Below are 17,801 nucleotides of genomic sequence, written 5' to 3'. Positions count from 1 at the left end.
ACAAAAGTTTGATAAAGTTTGAAGTTTGATGATGTTTTGCTGCTTTTCTCAAGGCATCACAACACTCACTTTCCATAAATGAAATGTGTTTTTCCTGTTTGCTGGTCCTTTTGGGTGGGGATTAAACTATGTGTTTCAGATAATTTCAGATAATGTGTCGTGCTGTGGCAGCTGAAGCGTAAACTTCCTCAACTCCTAAAAGCAGCCACGCACTCAGAGCTGCTAACGTTGTAAACTCTGATAGCATGGGTATTGCAGATTTTATTGCATGATTTCACACTGTCACACTGCTGTTAGCAACAAAACAGTCACTGCTGTGCTACGCTCAGACTTCCGTTTCACCCACTGACCTCGGCTGTTTTCTCCATTTGATTTCCGGGATCCTGAAATATGCCTCCAGCACTCTGCGGCCCATTTGGCCCAAAGCTTTGCTTTAACGTTACACATGCTTCTGTGCCTTCCTCTGTAACCTTAGATTCAGCAACTTCATTTACTGCAGCAGCACCAGCAGTCATCATTAAAACCAGCCCAGTTTGGAAATGCAAGTTTGTTCTCATCTCCATCAGCATTTGCCATCTTTTCTGTGCTAGCTGGAAAAGCAAAGCAGTTTATCCACTGTTGTCATTCATTTGTTTCCCTCAAAGCAAAAAGGAAAATGTCAGAGTGGGATTAGCCATTCTTCTACGACTTCTTGAAAATCAAGTCAATCTGTCACGCAAAGGTGTGTTGCTACATGTTTACAAACTCCCACCTTCCTGTGATTTTCACAATTCCTCGCTGTCACGCCCAGATTTAACTACCGCATGATTCTGGAAGACGAATGTGTGAAGGCAGTTTACAGGTGAGAGTTTGGCACAGGTGAGGATATAAGATGCTAAAAATGCACTGACCTGATTGGGTCTTTGGTTGTGTAATGTTCATATTTTCTCCCCCAGGGAGGAAATTAATCACTTGAACGTCATTTAACTTTTTAGTGTCTGCCGTCATAAGTCAAGATGTTCTTGACTCACAGTTTCAACTTCAGTGAGGAAACATGTCGTGCCATTTCCAATAAAGTTGCAAATGTGATCTTTATTTTTTGATTGCAAACTTAATTTGTTTAAAGTTAACTCATTAAAACACAAAATCACGGCCCAGAAAACATCTTTGATTGGTGCTGAACCAGCTAATGAGTTACTTTAAGAACAGTCTTGGAGCACGAATCTATAGAAAATCAGACTTGAAAAAAAAAGTGACTTCCGCTGATCTTTTGAGAAATGACTTTGTTCTCACGCTTCACTGAGTAAAACGTCATCGTCACCTGCGGGAACTTTCACCTGGGCAAAATGTCTCCAAGCTGTCTCACCTGCACATTAGTCATAAGACTTAAGCGTCATTATTACAATGTGACTAATGTCTTAGCATCTGGTTTCTGCCACCAGAAACAGCTGTGGATGAATTATTCAGATCCTTTACTACTTATACTACAATGTTTAAATACTCTGTTACTGAAAGACTTCATGTATTGAAAATGTTACTTGATTACGACCCCGATTCTAAAAAAGTTGTGACGCGGTGAAAAACACAAATAAAACAGGATGTGATTTGCTGATCCTTTGTGACAACTGAAAACAGCACAAAGACAATATATCTAATGTTAATATATGCTTATTCTGAATTTGATGCCAGCAGCACCTTTCATTGGTAACAGGTGACAGTATCATGATTGGGTATGAAGGGGGCATCCTGGAAAGGCTCAGCCGTTCACAAACGAGGATGAACGAGGTTCACCACTTTGTGAACACATGACTGGATAAAACAGATTACTACATGAGCTCAGGAACACTTTGAAGAACTGCTGTAAGTAAGTTTTTATTTACTTTTCCCCACATCCGAATCTTTTTGGAAGCCCCCTCCCCAACCTGTTGATTCTCTGCTGTTTACGATGAAAAACCTGCCAAACCTGAGGGACGTTCACACATGAAGACAAAGCTCTCTGTAATGGAGGGGCCCTGGGCTCCGCTTGTCAATCTCCGGCTGATTAGATAAGGAAGATAAGCGTTTGCATCACCGCTCACTTTAAGTGTGCACATTATGGAAAGAGGAATCATTTACTGTACATCAATAAAAGACAAAGAGGGTTTAAGACCCCCGTGTTGGACCAGAATAATCTTTAATACTTGAATGCTCACCTTAGATTGTCAAATCTGCTGATCTAGAGTACAGTTACAAAGGCTCTGCTTGCTGTGATTGTTATGAGCACAATGGACACGCTCTGAGGAACTTGGCAGGAATTCCTGGCATCCTGAGCATAGTGCAAAGGGATCACCAGCCGTTACTCCCTCACAGTCTGAGCAGAGGAGGACGTTCCTCCGGAGTGGGAGGGACTCAACAGCTGGAGCTGCTGTATATCTGACCAGTGAGCACAGAGGAGTACGTCTGAGATGTTGAGAGCACCTTAAAATCCCATAGCAGTTCAGACCGACTGCTAACCAGGGTGGGACCTCACTCCAGAAACGCCAGGTAAGAGGAGATTTTCTTTTTTTTTAACCACTGATGATTTAAAGTTCAGTCATTTACTTCATTTGTTTCTGAGTTCTGAAGGAAAAGAACCCGGCGTCTCGAGGAAAAGCCCACTCTTTCAGTCAAAGTGTTGTTTTAACCCAAAGTAAAAGCACATCCAGGCTGTAGCTTTGTCTTCTGTGTGGGACGAGTTGAGCTGAGATAATGGTGTAAAAGTCACAAGTGAAGAAATAACTGTGTCCTGCACTGTCAGCCGCCACCCCATCTGATAAAAAGGGAAAAGCAAACATTCCTCGCTGATTACCTTTGACCACGCTCGTTAAAATGAGGTTTTGCACAAACTGGCGCTGAAAGTCTTATGACAAGTCTGAACACTTTGTCTACACCATCCTCTGAGGTGTTGACACACATAATGACAATCCTGCAGTTTCCACAGTCATAGAAACTGTTATGCAACTCTACACTATACTCCATGGCCTCATTCATTCCAGTGTTTCTATGGCTGAGATGGTGTCAAGAAAGCACCACAACGATAGACCTGAGTGATCAATCTCAGTTTACAACCTTTTCTTCAAGGCACAAAGGTAGCAGGTTCACTGGCTTGTCAACTATAAAATCCTCCTGTCATTCAGACGGATTCTTGGCTGAGATGAAGCTGCAGTTTGAAACCTTATAACTCATCCAGACAAGTAGGCGCAATGTTAATTTGCTTTAAAGACATGTCAAAGTCAGAGAAGCTTCTCCCTTTCCAGTAAATCGATGTCAGTGAATCAGTTTTACTTCGTAACTGATACAAAAATATATTATATATTGAACTAAAATGCACTTTTAAAAAGCTGTAAGTCACGTATGTAATGAAACATCGAGTCAAAGCTGAACTCAAAGCTAGATGCTTTGTAGGCTGAAAAAATGAATGAAATGATGCTATCTCATGTCCCCTTAAAGTCATGCTGCTGTCATTAGAGTTAGAGCTGTAATGAGTCCTTCATTAACTGCCTCATTGATTGACAGCAAATTAACTGACAGCCATTGTGACAATAGAATTTTCAAGCAAAGATGCCAAACATGACCTCACCACAGCCTCTCAAAGTTGCTGCTTTCCCTTATTTAAGATTATTGTAGATTAAATATCTCTGGACTGTTGGTCGGACAGAATAAGACGTGAAGACGTCACCTAGAGCTCTAAAAACAGGCAGTTTCCACAGTTTCCTGATATTTTATAAACTCATAAAGGACAGATTAATCATGCAGCTCCAATTCATCAGTAACAGAGTCCAAACAGATAATGAGGGTCATTATCTTTGTGTCCTCCTTTGCAAGTGTCCACTTTATTAGGTACACCTGTACAGTCTAATGCAGACTTATAATGCTGTTAGTCATGAAGTCTACTTTTTTGAAGCCTATGATGTTCAGTTTTTTCATAGAGGTGCTACATTATGTTTCAGCATTGAGGTTATAGTTAGTGATGGCGCTGTGTTGGAATGCATTGTATTCAGAGGTGTTTCTGACATCCTGCCCCTGTTCATGTATGTAAAGGACAAAAAAATCAAATAAAATCAAGTGGAAAGACCTCTCAATATAATCCAGTCCAGTGCAACATCAGCTTAACTATAACCCCAATAATAAACCTGTAATTCAATGTACACACTTCGATAAGTCATCAATGCGGAGCATGAGCCTCTCAGACACACACGTTAGAGCAGGGCTGTTGTACTGCATTGCACAGTTGTGCGTAATACACTGACAACTGAGTGTGCAATTACTGTAGGTGCTTAGAGTTCTTCTTGTTACAAAAACAGGAGGAAAAACTTCATTTTTTCCCAATATTAAACATCACAGGTGTCTTTCAAATGAAGTGCAGGCTCCCAAAACTGCACTCTTGTATTTACTGTTTCCCCTTTTGCATTTGCCTTTACGATAAAGCGATTAAGCAAACTTTTGCATTTGCCTTTACGATAAAACGTTCAAGCAAACTTTTGCATTTGCCTTTACGATAAAACGATCAAGCAAACGGTGCAATAAGTGACCGTTCAACACCTTCAAAATATTAACAAAGTGGGTGTTGGTCTGAGACATCAAACACTGCAAACAGAGGTACGCTGCATGAGCGCTGCTGTTGCACAGTGTTCAGTGTGCTCCGCATGAGCAGAAGTTCGTGTTTCTTGGCCTGTATGCTCTCACAGCTATGATGCCGTGACTGACACATAGTGACCTTGCAGGTTTTGCATTGCATGTTGTGAAAAACAACACACACCTTTAGCCCCCTCTGATTACAAATGGCTATTTTTAACTGTGTGGTGGTAACAAGCTATTGTGAGAAAATGCTTGAATGACAGCTGCTGATTTCTGTCTCATGCAGTAAAGCTAATTATTATAATTTCCTGACAAAACCCCCACAGTGGAAAACATACGGAAAGAGTAATGTACAGAACAGAGCTATTCACTATTCACTTCTACTGGTAGGAATGACATCATCTATCACATAAAACCCAGCCATTAACCAATCAACAGAAGGGGTGGAAAAAGCCACTGGTTTATAGAAAGAATTTTCCTTACTGGTTATTTGTATGAGGCCTTTAACAGTGTTCAAACTTGAGTCTATCTTCTTTTCTTTTGACTTAAATGGCTGACTTACATGTTTAAAATACAGACAATTGTTCCCAAGCTGTTCTCCTCAGCTCCAAGGAGCATTTTAGCATCGTTCAGCTCATTGCTCTGGTTCACTTTCACTACTCACTATTTATGTTTCAGCTGCAGCAGGAAGCTGATTTCAGACAAAAAGCTAAAATAAACACACTGTACAATTCCTGCTCAGAAGTAAACAGCAGACAGACCAAGCAAGCGACCAGCAGGTGAACATGGTGCCGCATTTGGCATCTAAAGAACCAGATATTTCCTTCTGGAGAACAGGGTTGCGTGGTATTTGTGTTTCAAGTGTTTCACTGCCAGTTGTTACAACACTCAGCATCTGGCTGTTCCAGTTTTGAAGCATTACGTCTTGTCTTGAGAAAACACATAGATGATGGTTGTGAAACATGTCCATGACCTAACAGAGAGTTAATGCCTGATGTGAAAAGGGACATGAAGAACTGTTTAGCGTAAATTACAATTTTTTATGTGCTCCGTGTACTAATGCATGAATTATGTATGAAAAGTCAGTTGGACTATGCAGTCAAAAAATATTTGCATCAAGGTGCTGAAATTCTGTATACAGACAGAATGCCTCAGCTGACATGTAATTACAGTTACTGGAAGGTGCTCACGAGGTAGACCTCTTTTTGCTTGTTGCTTATTGAATCAAAAATATTCTTAATTCTTTTAAACTGTTGTGCTTTTATTCATGTATCCTTACATACATTACCTGTTAAACATCTGTACTGACAAACCGGAAATAGTCTAGTAATTTACTTTTTAAGCAAAAAAGCATACGAACTGGATTGAGTGTAGTATATATACCAGGTCAGTGTTATCAATATCACCCTTGTTTGATCTTGCTGATTTTGCCTATAACTAATCTGATGTCTAGCGTGTGACTATCAATCATATTTTATTGTATACAGCGTTTAGAGTGCATGATAAAAAAAAAGCATCATAAAATATCAAATCATAAGATCAAATCATAAACATGGTAGAAAGGAAGACACTCAATAAACGATGCATTTTGCTTGGCTTATCTCTACAGGGACGGAGTTTCAAAGCTCCAGGGCTCTGACCAAAACAGCCCGGATACCTTTGGCCTTTTTCCGGTGAGTCATCCGAGCGTCTGAGGCCTACAGACTCAGAGTGAAACTGAAAGCTGAAGGACAAACCACATATTGTGAAATTTATCTAACTGCCATTAAAGTTCAGTTCTCTGAGTTCAAAGGAAACAAAGATTACCTTCTGTTATCAATATATAAAGGTTTAATTAGGGCCCTGCCTGACCGACATTTTCAGTTTCAATGTGGTCACAATACCATGAGAGAGGCTTATTTCCTATGTATTTCACTGCCACACGGCTCTGTTAGTGTTTATTTGGTTAAAACAATGTCATGTATTTCTTGTCATAACTTTAGCAAATGGTACAAAGAGGCTGGTATTAGTTAAATCTGCACTGGCGCAAAAGCCCTGTTCTGCAGTAGAGGTTGCATCGGTTGGACCCACCCTATAGCTTTCCAGTAGCTAGTTGACCAGGTTGTGCACTCAGGTTGTGATCCTTCAAGGTCCTGGATATCATTTCTGGGTCCCAATCTTTTATAGCATTCCATGTCTGAGTTCCAAAACAAAAACGTGGGGTTTGCCCCCAGGGTATAAGGTCTCCTACAATTCTCTAAGCTTCTAATATTTGAGGAAATCATAGGGAATTTGGATGGAATAAAAGTTTCAGTCTAATGATTTCTAAGTTTTTACAATAACATTTAATACAATTAAAAATCACATCTTCAAAATTTAGTGGTGGACACACTATTTTTTTTTTTTAATATTACAGACAATACATACAATGATTAATCCAATTTAAGATAATGTTTATTTTTATGTCACACAGCTCTTTAGGCCAAGATGGACTCCAATCAAGACACTGAGGTGAGGCAAAATGGCCACACAAAAGTCCAGAGACCTGTGGCTGGCATAATTCTGGAGAAGACAAAGGAGAAGATAACCATATACCAAGCCATGAAAAAACGTCTTCTTAAGCCAGGAACAGCATTAGCCCTGCTTGAAGCACAAGCAGCCACAGTGGGCATCATAGACCCAATAAACAATCGAGTACTTCCTGTTGCAGATGCTGTTAAAGAGGGAATAGTTGGACCTGAGATGAAAGAGAAGCTCCTCACAGCAGAGAAAGCTGTTAATGGCTATGTAGACCCCTACACCAACCAAATGATATCTGTATTCCAATCTATGCAAAAAGATTTAGTCCCAAGAGATTATGGATTGAGGCTGCTGGAAGCACAGATAGCTACGCGTGGCCTGTTTGATCCTGTTGAGAAGACATACATTTCAGTTGAAGCAGCGATTCAAAAGGGCTACTATGAAAAAGGTTTGCTCAATAACCAGATGTCTGAGCTCAAAGTGTTCTACAATCCAAGCTCACAAGAAAATCTTAACTACCAAAATCTCCTAGAGACATGCACAATGGATGCAGACACAGGCCTGTTGCTCCTTCCCGTTTGCATCACCTTCAAAGGTCTGCGAAGAGGTATTTCCTCCACTGAACTCCTTGAATCAAAGATCATTGACAAAGAAACATATGATGAACTACAGAAAGGAAAGGCCTCAACACAGGATGTGATGTTGATGGAAACAGTGAAAGAGTACCTGGAGGGCAAAGGCAGTATTGCAGGCATTGCTGTACTCTCGTCAAATCAGCGAATGAGCATTTATGAAGCCATGAAGCAAGGCATATTGATGCCTGGAACAGCACTAGTTCTACTGGAGGCACAAGCTGCGACTGGATTCATGATTGATCCTGTAGAAAATAAAAAGTTCACTGTGGATGAGGCCATCAAAAACAAGCTTTTTGGCCCAGAATGTCATGCAAAGCTGCGTTCTGCTGAGCGGGCAGTAACTGGATACAAAGACCCATACTCAGGTGAAACTATATCTTTGTTTCAAGCAATGTCAAAAGATCTCATCGTTAAGGAACATGGGATCCGCTTACTTGAGGCGCAAATTGCTACAGGTGGAATAATAGACCCAATCAACAGTCACAGACTTCCCACAGAAGTGGCCTTCAAGAGAGGTTACTTTAATGACGAAATGAACAAAATACTAGAGGATTCAGGGGATGACACAAAAGGTTTTTTTGATCCAAACACAGAAGACAATCTAACCTATCTTCAACTGATGGAAAGGTGTGTCACTGATCCCATCACTGGACTATGCCTTCTCCCTCTACTCGTTAAGTCAGACAGGCCAAATTTTAATTTCATTGACAACCAAACTAAAACGACCTTCAAAGAGGAGAAGGTGAAGGTGACATATGGCAAGTACATGGGAATGACAGTATCTCTGTGGGAACTCCTGATGTCAGAGTACTTTGATGAACATCAGAGGAGGGACATCTTTCAAAAATACAGAGAAGGGAAGCTCAATATCAAGATGATCGTCACAACAGTTTTGGAAGTCATAGAAACGTCTGTGAAAACAACTCAAGTCATTTTTGAAGGGATCAGAGACAATGTCACAGCCAAACAGCTTGTGGAGGCAGATATCATTACAGAGGAGGTCCTGGAGGATCTGAAAAAGGGAAAGAAGTCAGTGAAGGAAGTGATAGAAGACGAAAATGTAAACATGTACCTACAGGGCAAAGACAGTATTGCAGGTATTCTGCTTCCTGATTCTCAAATCATGACCATTTACCAGGCCAGACAAAAAGGAAAGCTGATGCCGGGAACTGCTCTGATTCTACTGGAGGCACAGGCAGCAACAGGGCACATTATTGACCCAATTGGAAACAGGAAGTTTTCAGTGGATGATGCTGTCAAAGCAAAAATTGTGGGGCCTGATGTCTGTCAAAAGCTGCGCTCAGCAGAGAAAGCGGTTACTGGGTACAAAGATCCATATGATGGCAAAATAATCTCTTTGTTCCAAGCCATGCAAAAAGATCTCATCCTAAAGGACCATGGAATTCGACTCCTGGAGGCACAAATTGCCACTGGTGGGATCATTGATCCAGTGAACAGCCATCGCATTCCTGTCCATGTGGCCTATAAGAGGGAATACTTTAATGAAGAAATGAATCAGATCCTGGATGATCCAAGTGATGACACCAAAGGATTCTTTGACCCCAACACCCATGAGAACCTGACATACTTGCAGCTCATGGCCAGATGTGTCACGGATCCCAGTACAGGTCTGTGTCTCTTGCCACTCAAAAGCAAAAGCAAAAACATTAACATAGATGATAACATGAGGGAAACATTCAAAACAACAACAGTTACTGTTAAGTATGGCAGGTTCAAGGGCAAGCACACAACACTGTGGGATCTTATCAATTCAGAGTATCTGTCTGAGGACAAAAGACAGGAGCTTTTTAAGCTCTTCAAGTCAAGGAAAGTCACAATTGAGCAACTCACTGTCACCATTTTAGAGATCATTGAGACCAAGGAGATAAAACAGCAAGCAGGGCTGAACTTTGAAGGTCTCAGAGGAGAGATCTCTGTTGTGGATCTTTTAGAGCTTGAAATTGTGGATGAAAAAACATACAGCAGTTTGATAGATGGAAAGGTGACAAGCACTGATGTGATGAAAATTGACAGTGTGCGAGCCTACCTACAAGGGAAAAGCTGTGTGGCTGGGGTGATACTGCAACCCTCCAATCAGAAGCTAAGCATCTATGAGGCACAGAGAATTGGCATTCTCACACCTGGCACTGCCCTTTGCCTCCTTGAAGCACAAGCAGCCACAGGGTTCATTGTTGATCCTCTGAAAAACAAAAAACTTACAGTGGAAAAAGCTCTCAAAGAAAAGCTAATTGGTCCACAGATGTATGAAAAACTTTTGTCTGCAGAGAGGGCTGTCACTGGTTACAGAGATCCATACACTGGTCAAAAGATCTCACTTTTTCAAGCCTTGAAAAAAGATCTAATTGTCAAGCAGCATGGCATCCGCTTACTTGAGGCCCAGATTGCTACAGGTGGAATCATTGATCCCTTGAAATGTCTTCACTTACCCCTTGAGGTTGCATACAGGAAAGGATATTTTGATGCAGAGCTTAATCAAATCTTATCAGACCCAACTGATGACACAAAGGGCTTTTTTGACCCAAAGACACAGGACAATCTGACATACATGGAGATGCTGGGTAGATGTGTCAAAGATAAGGAAACAGGCCTGTTTCTCCTGCCACTGAATGAAACACCAAAAGCTACAGGAATAAAGGCAAAAATGTGTACTGACACAGAGATAAAGCAACAGTTTGAAAAGACAGCTGTGAGCATATCAGTAGGACGCTACTCAGGGAAATCAGTTTCTCTGTGGGACTTGATTCACTCCAGGTACTTCACTGACGATCAGCGGCTTGAGTTCACTGAAATGTACAAAACAAAGAAGACTAGTATAGAAACCATAATCACATCAGTGATTTCTACCATTGAAAAACTGGAGGAGAGTGAAACTCCCAAAATGATAATGGGCCTGCGAAAGCCTGTCTCTGCACAACAGCTACGGGATTCTGACATCATTGATGCAGATACATTCAAACAGGTGAAAGAAGGAAAACTCACTCTTGAAGCAGTAACCCAACATGAACCTGTGAGAGGATACCTGAAGGGAACTGGAAGCATTGCTGGAATTAAGGTTCATGCGTCCCAGGAAGTAATGAGCATATATGAAGCAAAAAAGAAAGATCTGTTGACTCCTGGCCTTGCACTTGTACTGCTTGAAGCACAGGCTGCATCCGGATGGATCATTGATCCTTTCAAAAACAAATTCCATGCTGTTGATCAGGCAGCAAGAGAGAAAGTTATTGGACCAGATGTACTTGAGCAACTTCTCTCAGCTGAACGAGCTGTTACTGGCTATAAAGACCCATACACAGATGCAACAATATCACTCTTTGAAGCCATGAATGAACAACTGATTCCAAGAAGTGATGGCATTCGTCTTCTTGAGGTACAGATAGCAACTGGAGGAATAATTGACCCGAACCAAAGTCACAGACTACCTGTTCATGTTGCCGTTAAAATGGGGTGTCTTGATGAAGAAATTAGCAAAATTTTGTTAAACCCCACTGATGATGCAAAGGGATTCTTTGACCCAAATACAAAAGAAAACCTCTCTTACCATCAGCTCATAAAGCGATGTGAGAAAGATCCTGAAACTGGGCTACTTCTTTTACCTCTGTATGACGAGGCGTCCCATGCATTTCACACAGATGAGAAAATAGAGCTTGCATTCAAAAACAAAATGATTGTCATGAATGCAGGAAAATTTAAAAACAAGGAGGTGACACTGTGGGAAGTGTTGTTCTCTGAATACATATCACAACAAAAAAGGGAGCAGCTCATGCAACAATACAAGACACGAGCCATGAAAATAGAGGAGATCATTGAAATACTCACTGTTATTATTACAGAGGTATCATCCAAAGAAAAAAAGTTCAAAGGGCTAAGAAAACAGGTCTCAGCCAGTGAGTTGTATGAGTCAAAAATTATCTCAAAGGAACTTTTCACGCAGATTATAGAAGGGGAAGTAACTGAAGAGAAAGTTAACAAAATGGAATCGATTCAAAAGTACCTTGGAGCTACAAACTGCATAGCAGGTGTCAAAGATGAATCTACAAAGAAAGTTATGAGCATCTACGAAGCCAAAAGCAAGGGCCTGCTGACTCCTGGCACATCTCTGGTTCTGCTGGAGGCCCAAGCTGCCACTGGCTTTATCATCGACCCAGTGAACAACAAGAAACTTTCAGTAGAGGACGCTGTGGCTCAAAGAGTAGTTGGCAGTGAGTGGAAAAATAAACTGCTTTCAGCAGAAAGAGCAGTTACTGGATACAAAGATCCTTACACTGGAAGCACAATTTCACTGTTCCAGGCCTTGAAAAAAGATCTCATTGTCAAAGATCATGGAATTCGTCTCCTCGAAGCACAAATTGCCACAGGAGGCATAATTGACCCTGTGTACAGTCACAGAGTACCAGTGCAGGTGGCATACCAAAGAGGTTACTTTGATGAAGAGATGAATCAGATACTGTTGGACCCTGATGATGACACCAAGGGCTTTTTTGACCCAAACACTCAAGAGAACCTCACCTATCTCCAGCTAGTCGAAAGGTGTGTTACAGATCCCATCACAGGCCTTAGCTTATTGGTCACTGTGAAGAAAGGCGAGTTTTATTTCTTTGTTGATGAGGCAACAAAACTCATTCTGAAATCAACAACAACAACCAGAGCGGGAGGGAAATACCATGGAACAACAGTGTCTCTGTGGGATCTGCTCTACTCCAAATACATCACCGAGGAGAAGAGGAGGGAGCTTGTGCAACAGTTCAAGTCTGGATCAATCACAGTTGAACGCTTTTTGGAAATCGTCCTGACAATCATTCAGCAGCAGACCACTACAACCTCATCGTCATCAGTCGTTACATGCCAACCACCAGAAACAAAAGTGGACAGCAGCACAACAACTACCACGACCACTACAATCACAGAGACAACTGATGTTCAAACGTTCCATGGAATCAGAAAGGATGTCACTGCAACTGAGCTGCTTGAATCAAAAATCATCACTGAGGATCTCTACAAAGATCTCAGTGCTGGAAAAGTCACAGTGACAGAAGTAAGTGAAATAGACTCAGTACGCAAATACTTAGAGGGAACCAACAGCATTGCTGGGGTGTACCTGCAGTCCACCAAAGAGACCATGAGCATCTACGAAGCCAAAAGCAAGGGCCTGCTGACTCCTGGCACATCTCTGGTTCTGCTGGAGGCCCAAGCTGCCACTGGCTTTATCATCGACCCAGTGAACAACAAGAAACTTTCAGTAGAGGACGCTGTGGCTCAAAGAGTAGTTGGCGGTGAGTGGAAAAATAAACTGCTTTCAGCAGAAAGAGCAGTTACCGGATACAAAGATCCTTACACTGGAAACACAATTTCACTGTTCCAGGCCTTGAAAAAAGATCTCATTGTCAAAGATCATGGAATTCGTCTCCTCGAAGCACAAATTGCCACAGGAGGCATAATTGACCCTGTGTACAGTCACAGAGTACCAGTGCAGGTGGCATACCAAAGAGGTTACTTTGATGAAGAAATGAATCAGATACTGTCGGACCCTGATGATGACACTAAGGGCTTTTTTGACCCAAACACTCAAGAGAACCTCACCTATCTCCAGCTAGTCGAAAGGTGTGTTACAGATCCCATCACAGGCCTTAGCTTATTGGTCATTGTGAAGAAAGGCGAGTTTTATTTCTTTGTTGATGAGGCAACAAAACTCATTCTGAAATCAACAACAACAACCAGAGCGGGAGGGAAATACCATGGAACAACAGTGTCTCTGTGGGATCTGCTCTACTCCAAATACATCACCGAGGAGAAGAGGAGGGAGCTTGTGCAACAGTTCAAGTCTGGATCAATCACAGTTGAACGCTTTTTGGAAATCGTCCTGACAATCATTCAGCGGCAGACCACTACAACCTCATCGTCATCAGTCGTTACATGCCAACCACCAGAAACAAAAGTGGACAGCAGCACAACAACTACCACGACCACTACAATCACAGAGACAACTGAAGTTCAAACGTTCCATGGAATCAGAAAGGATGTCACTGCAACTGAGCTGCTTGAATCAAAAATCATCACTGAGGACCTCTACAAAGATCTCAGCGCTGGAAAAGTCACAGTGACAGAAGTAAGTGAAATAGACTCAGTACGCAAATACTTAGAGGGAACCAACAGCATTGCTGGGGTGTATCTGCAGTCCACCAAAGAGACCATGAGTATCTACGAAGCCAAAAGCAAGGGCCTGCTGACTCCTGGCACATCTCTGGTTCTGCTGGAGGCCCAAGCTGCCACTGGCTTTATCATCGACCCAGTGAACAACGAGAAACTTTCAGTAGAGGACGCTGTGGCTCAAAGAGTAGTTGGCAGTGAGTGGAAAAATAAACTGCTTTCAGCAGAAAGAGCAGTTACCGGATACAAAGATCCTTACACTGGAAACACAATTTCACTGTTCCAGGCCTTGAAAAAAGATCTCATTGTCAAAGATCATGGAATTCGTCTCCTCGAAGCACAAATTGCCACAGGAGGCATAATTGACCCTGTGTACAGTCACAGAGTACCAGTGCAGGTGGCATACCAAAGAGGTTACTTTGATGAAGAAATGAATCAGATACTGTCGGACCCTGATGATGACACCAAGGGCTTTTTTGACCCAAACACTCAAGAGAACCTCACCTATCTCCAGCTAGTCGAGAGGTGTGTTACAGATCCCATCACAGGCCTTAGCTTATTGGTCATTGTGAAGAAAGGCGAGTTTTATTTCTTTGTTGATGAGGCAACAAAACTCATTCTGAAATCAACAACAACAACCAGAGCGGGAGGGAAATACCATGGAACAACAGTGTCTCTGTGGGATCTGCTCTACTCCAAATACATCACCGAGGAGAAGAGGAGGGAGCTTGTGCAACAGTTCAAGTCTGGATCAATCACAGTTGAACGCTTTTTGGAAATCGTCCTGACAATCATTCAGCGGCAGACCACTACAACCTCATCGTCATCAGTCGTTACATGCCAACCACCAGAAACAAAAGTGGACAGCAACACAACAACTACCACGACCACTACAATCACAGAGGCAACTGAAGTTCAAACGTTCCATGGAATCAGAAAGGATGTCACTGCAACTGAGCTGCTTGAATCAAAAATCATCACTGAGGACCTCTACAAAGATCTCAGCGCTGGAAAAGTCACAGTGACAGAAGTAAGTGAAATAGACTCAGTACGCAAATACTTAGAGGGAACCAACAGCATTGCTGGGGTGTATCTGCAGTCCACCAAAGAGACCATGAGCATCTACGAAGCCAAAAGCAAGGGCCTGCTGACTCCTGGCACATCTCTGGTTCTGCTGGAGGCCCAAGCTGCCACTGGCTTTATCATCGACCCAGTGAACAACGAGAAACTTTCAGTAGAGGACGCTGTGGCTCAAAGAGTAGTTGGCAGTGAGTGGAAAAATAAACTGCTTTCAGCAGAAAGAGCAGTTACCGGATACAAAGATCCTTACACTGGAAACACAATTTCACTGTTCCAGGCCTTGAAAAAAGATCTCATTGTCAAAGATCATGGAATTCGTCTCCTCGAAGCACAAATTGCCACAGGAGGCATAATTGACCCTGTGTACAGTCACAGAGTACCAGTGCAGGTGGCATACCAAAGAGGTTACTTTGATGAAGAAATGAATCAGATACTGTCGGACCCTGATGATGACACCAAGGGCTTTTTTGACCCAAACACTCAAGAGAACCTCACCTATCTCCAGCTAGTCGAAAGGTGTGTTACAGATCCCATCACAGGCCTTAGCTTATTGGTCATTGTGAAGAAAGGCGAGTTTTATTTCTTTGTTGATGAGGCAACAAAACTCATTCTGAAATCAACAACAACTACCAGAGCGGGAGGGAAATACCATGGAACAACAGTGTCTCTGTGGGATCTGCTCTACTCCAAATACATCACCGAGGAGAAGAGGAGGGAGCTTGTGCAACAGTTCAAGTCTGGATCAATCACAGTTGAACGCTTTTTGGAAATCGTCCTGACAATCATTCAGCGGCAGACCACTACAACCTCATCATCATCAGTCGTTACATGCCAACCACCAGAAACAAAAGTGGACAGCAGCGCAACAACTACCACGACCACTACAATCACAGAGACAACTGAAGTTCAAACGTTCCATGGAATCAGAAAGGATGTCACTGCAACTGAGCTGCTTGAATCAAAAATCATCACTGAGGACCTCTACAAAGATCTCAGCGCTGGAAAAGTCACAGTGACAGAAGTAAGTGAAATAGACTCAGTACGCAAATACTTAGAGGGAACCAACAGCATTGCTGGGGTGTATCTGCAGTCCACCAAAGAGACCATGAGTATCTACAAAGCCAAAAGCAAGGGCCTGCTGACTCCTGGCACATCTCTGGTTCTGCTGGAGGCCCAAGCTGCCACTGGCTTTATCATCGACCCAGTGAACAACAAGAAACTTTCAGTAGAGGACGCTGTGGCTCAAAGAGTAGTTGGCAGTGAGTGGAAAAATAAACTGCTTTCAGCAGAAAGAGCAGTTACCGGATACAAAGATCCTTACACTGGAAACACAATTTCACTGTTCCAGGCCTTGAAAAAAGATCTCATTGTCAAAGATCATGGAATTCGTCTCCTCGAAGCACAAATTGCCACAGGAGGCATAATTGACCCTGTGTACAGTCACAGAGTACCAGTGCAGGTGGCATACCAAAGAGGTTACTTTGATGAAGAAATGAATCAGATACTGTCGGACCCTGATGATGACACCAAGGGCTTTTTTGACCCAAACACTCAAGAGAACCTCACCTATCTCCAGCTAGTCGAGAGGTGTATCACAGATCCCATTACAGGCATGAGTTTACTTCCCTTACACAAATGAAGGAAGGAAAACCTTTCTACAAGCATTTATCCTTGTGTCTTGCTTGTATTGTCAGATTTTTTTTTTTTACTGTTGTCAAATCAAATTTGCTCTATTATTACATTTTTTTTTAGATGCACTGTTAGTTGTCCTTAAAAAATCTGGAGAGAAAAATACATGCATACTCTCCTGATCTAAATATCATGGTTGAAACAAGAACAAGGAATTCATTATAGAAAAGTTCCTATGGTATTATAGGGAGATGTGTTTTGATTACAGTTTTTGATCACCATGAGCACTGCAGACTGTTTGGGCCAGCATGCAAAAAACAAGACTACGGTTTTGACACACAAAACTGGAATTCTGCCATTATCAAAACCCTCAAATGAACCCATCATAAGGACATTGAGAATAAATGGCCTTAAAAACTCCCATTGATTGCAGAAATCTAATTTTAAGTCAATATAATAATCATATTAAAATTCTACACATAGGGACATTAATGGTCTTAGTTACCTTTGTTTGATACATCAAATGTCTGCTTTGACAAAAGCCCTCTGGTCACATTTAAAAGTATCATATGAATCTGTGGCCTCAGTGGCCTTATTTTAAGTCTCTAAGTAATTCCCTTCCTCCATGAACACGGCAGCAGATGCCGTAACATTTTGGATTTGTAATACTCATTTTCCGTTTTAACATTGTTTCATGTTGTTTGTGGGATCTATGGATTTGATTGTTTTAACACTGATGTAACTGGATGAAATTTAGCAGAGCCTATTTTTACATCACCTGTAAAAGTTGGATTATGTATTTTGCTTAAATTTAATACTTCACAGCTTTTCTTACTGAAACCTGTTTTTTCCAAGTTGAATGTGAACACAGTGAATATTGTTTTGCCAGGCCTGCTTTGATCACACCTGGAAACCAGCCATGCACTTCCTGTTTGTTGTGTTATTGTGAAACCTTTCTTGCTCAAACTTTTTATTGTGTTGCTCAATAAATATGAATACATTATCTCTTGAGCATCTTTATATTTTGGATCTATCATGTTGATCTATTAACGCAGCACAGCACACTGCACTGCAAGAACTTTGTAGCTAGAGAGAACCTCATACAGGTTGGAAAATGTTAAGAGCCCTTGTAGCACCCATAATATTTCCAATTAAACAACAATAAAGCATATCAAACATCTGTGCTTTCAAACAAGGGGTTGAAATAGGTCTCTCACT

At 41.7% G+C, this 17,801-nt stretch overlaps 1 protein-coding gene across 2 annotated transcripts; it reads left to right on the top strand.

Annotated features, from left to right (window-relative positions):
* Nucleotides 1-2,397: 2,397 nt before the first annotated feature.
* Nucleotides 2,398-17,587, top strand: eppk1 (epiplakin 1). 2 transcript variants are annotated; one of them, XM_076753951.1, is made up of 3 exons: nt 2,398-2,502; nt 6,185-6,248; nt 7,028-17,587. In XM_076753951.1, the coding sequence occupies exon 3, from the start codon at nt 7,042-7,044 to the stop codon at nt 16,591-16,593; it is 9,552 nt and encodes a 3,183-aa protein (XP_076610066.1). In that variant the 5' UTR covers nt 2,398-2,502; nt 6,185-6,248; nt 7,028-7,041; the 3' UTR covers nt 16,594-17,587. The 2 variants fall into 2 exon arrangements, with proteins under 2 accessions (XP_076610066.1, XP_076610067.1); XM_076753952.1 differs by lacking the exon at nt 6,185-6,248 and having other exon boundaries at nt 2,433-2,502.
* Nucleotides 17,588-17,801: the final 214 nt, after the last annotated feature.

This window comes from Chaetodon auriga, chromosome 17 (genome assembly GCF_051107435.1).
Source record: "Chaetodon auriga isolate fChaAug3 chromosome 17, fChaAug3.hap1, whole genome shotgun sequence".
NCBI lineage: Eukaryota > Metazoa > Chordata > Actinopteri > Chaetodontiformes > Chaetodontidae > Chaetodon > Chaetodon auriga.
Note: the sequence above shows the minus strand (reverse complement) of the source record. Positions and strands in the feature narration are given on the sequence as shown.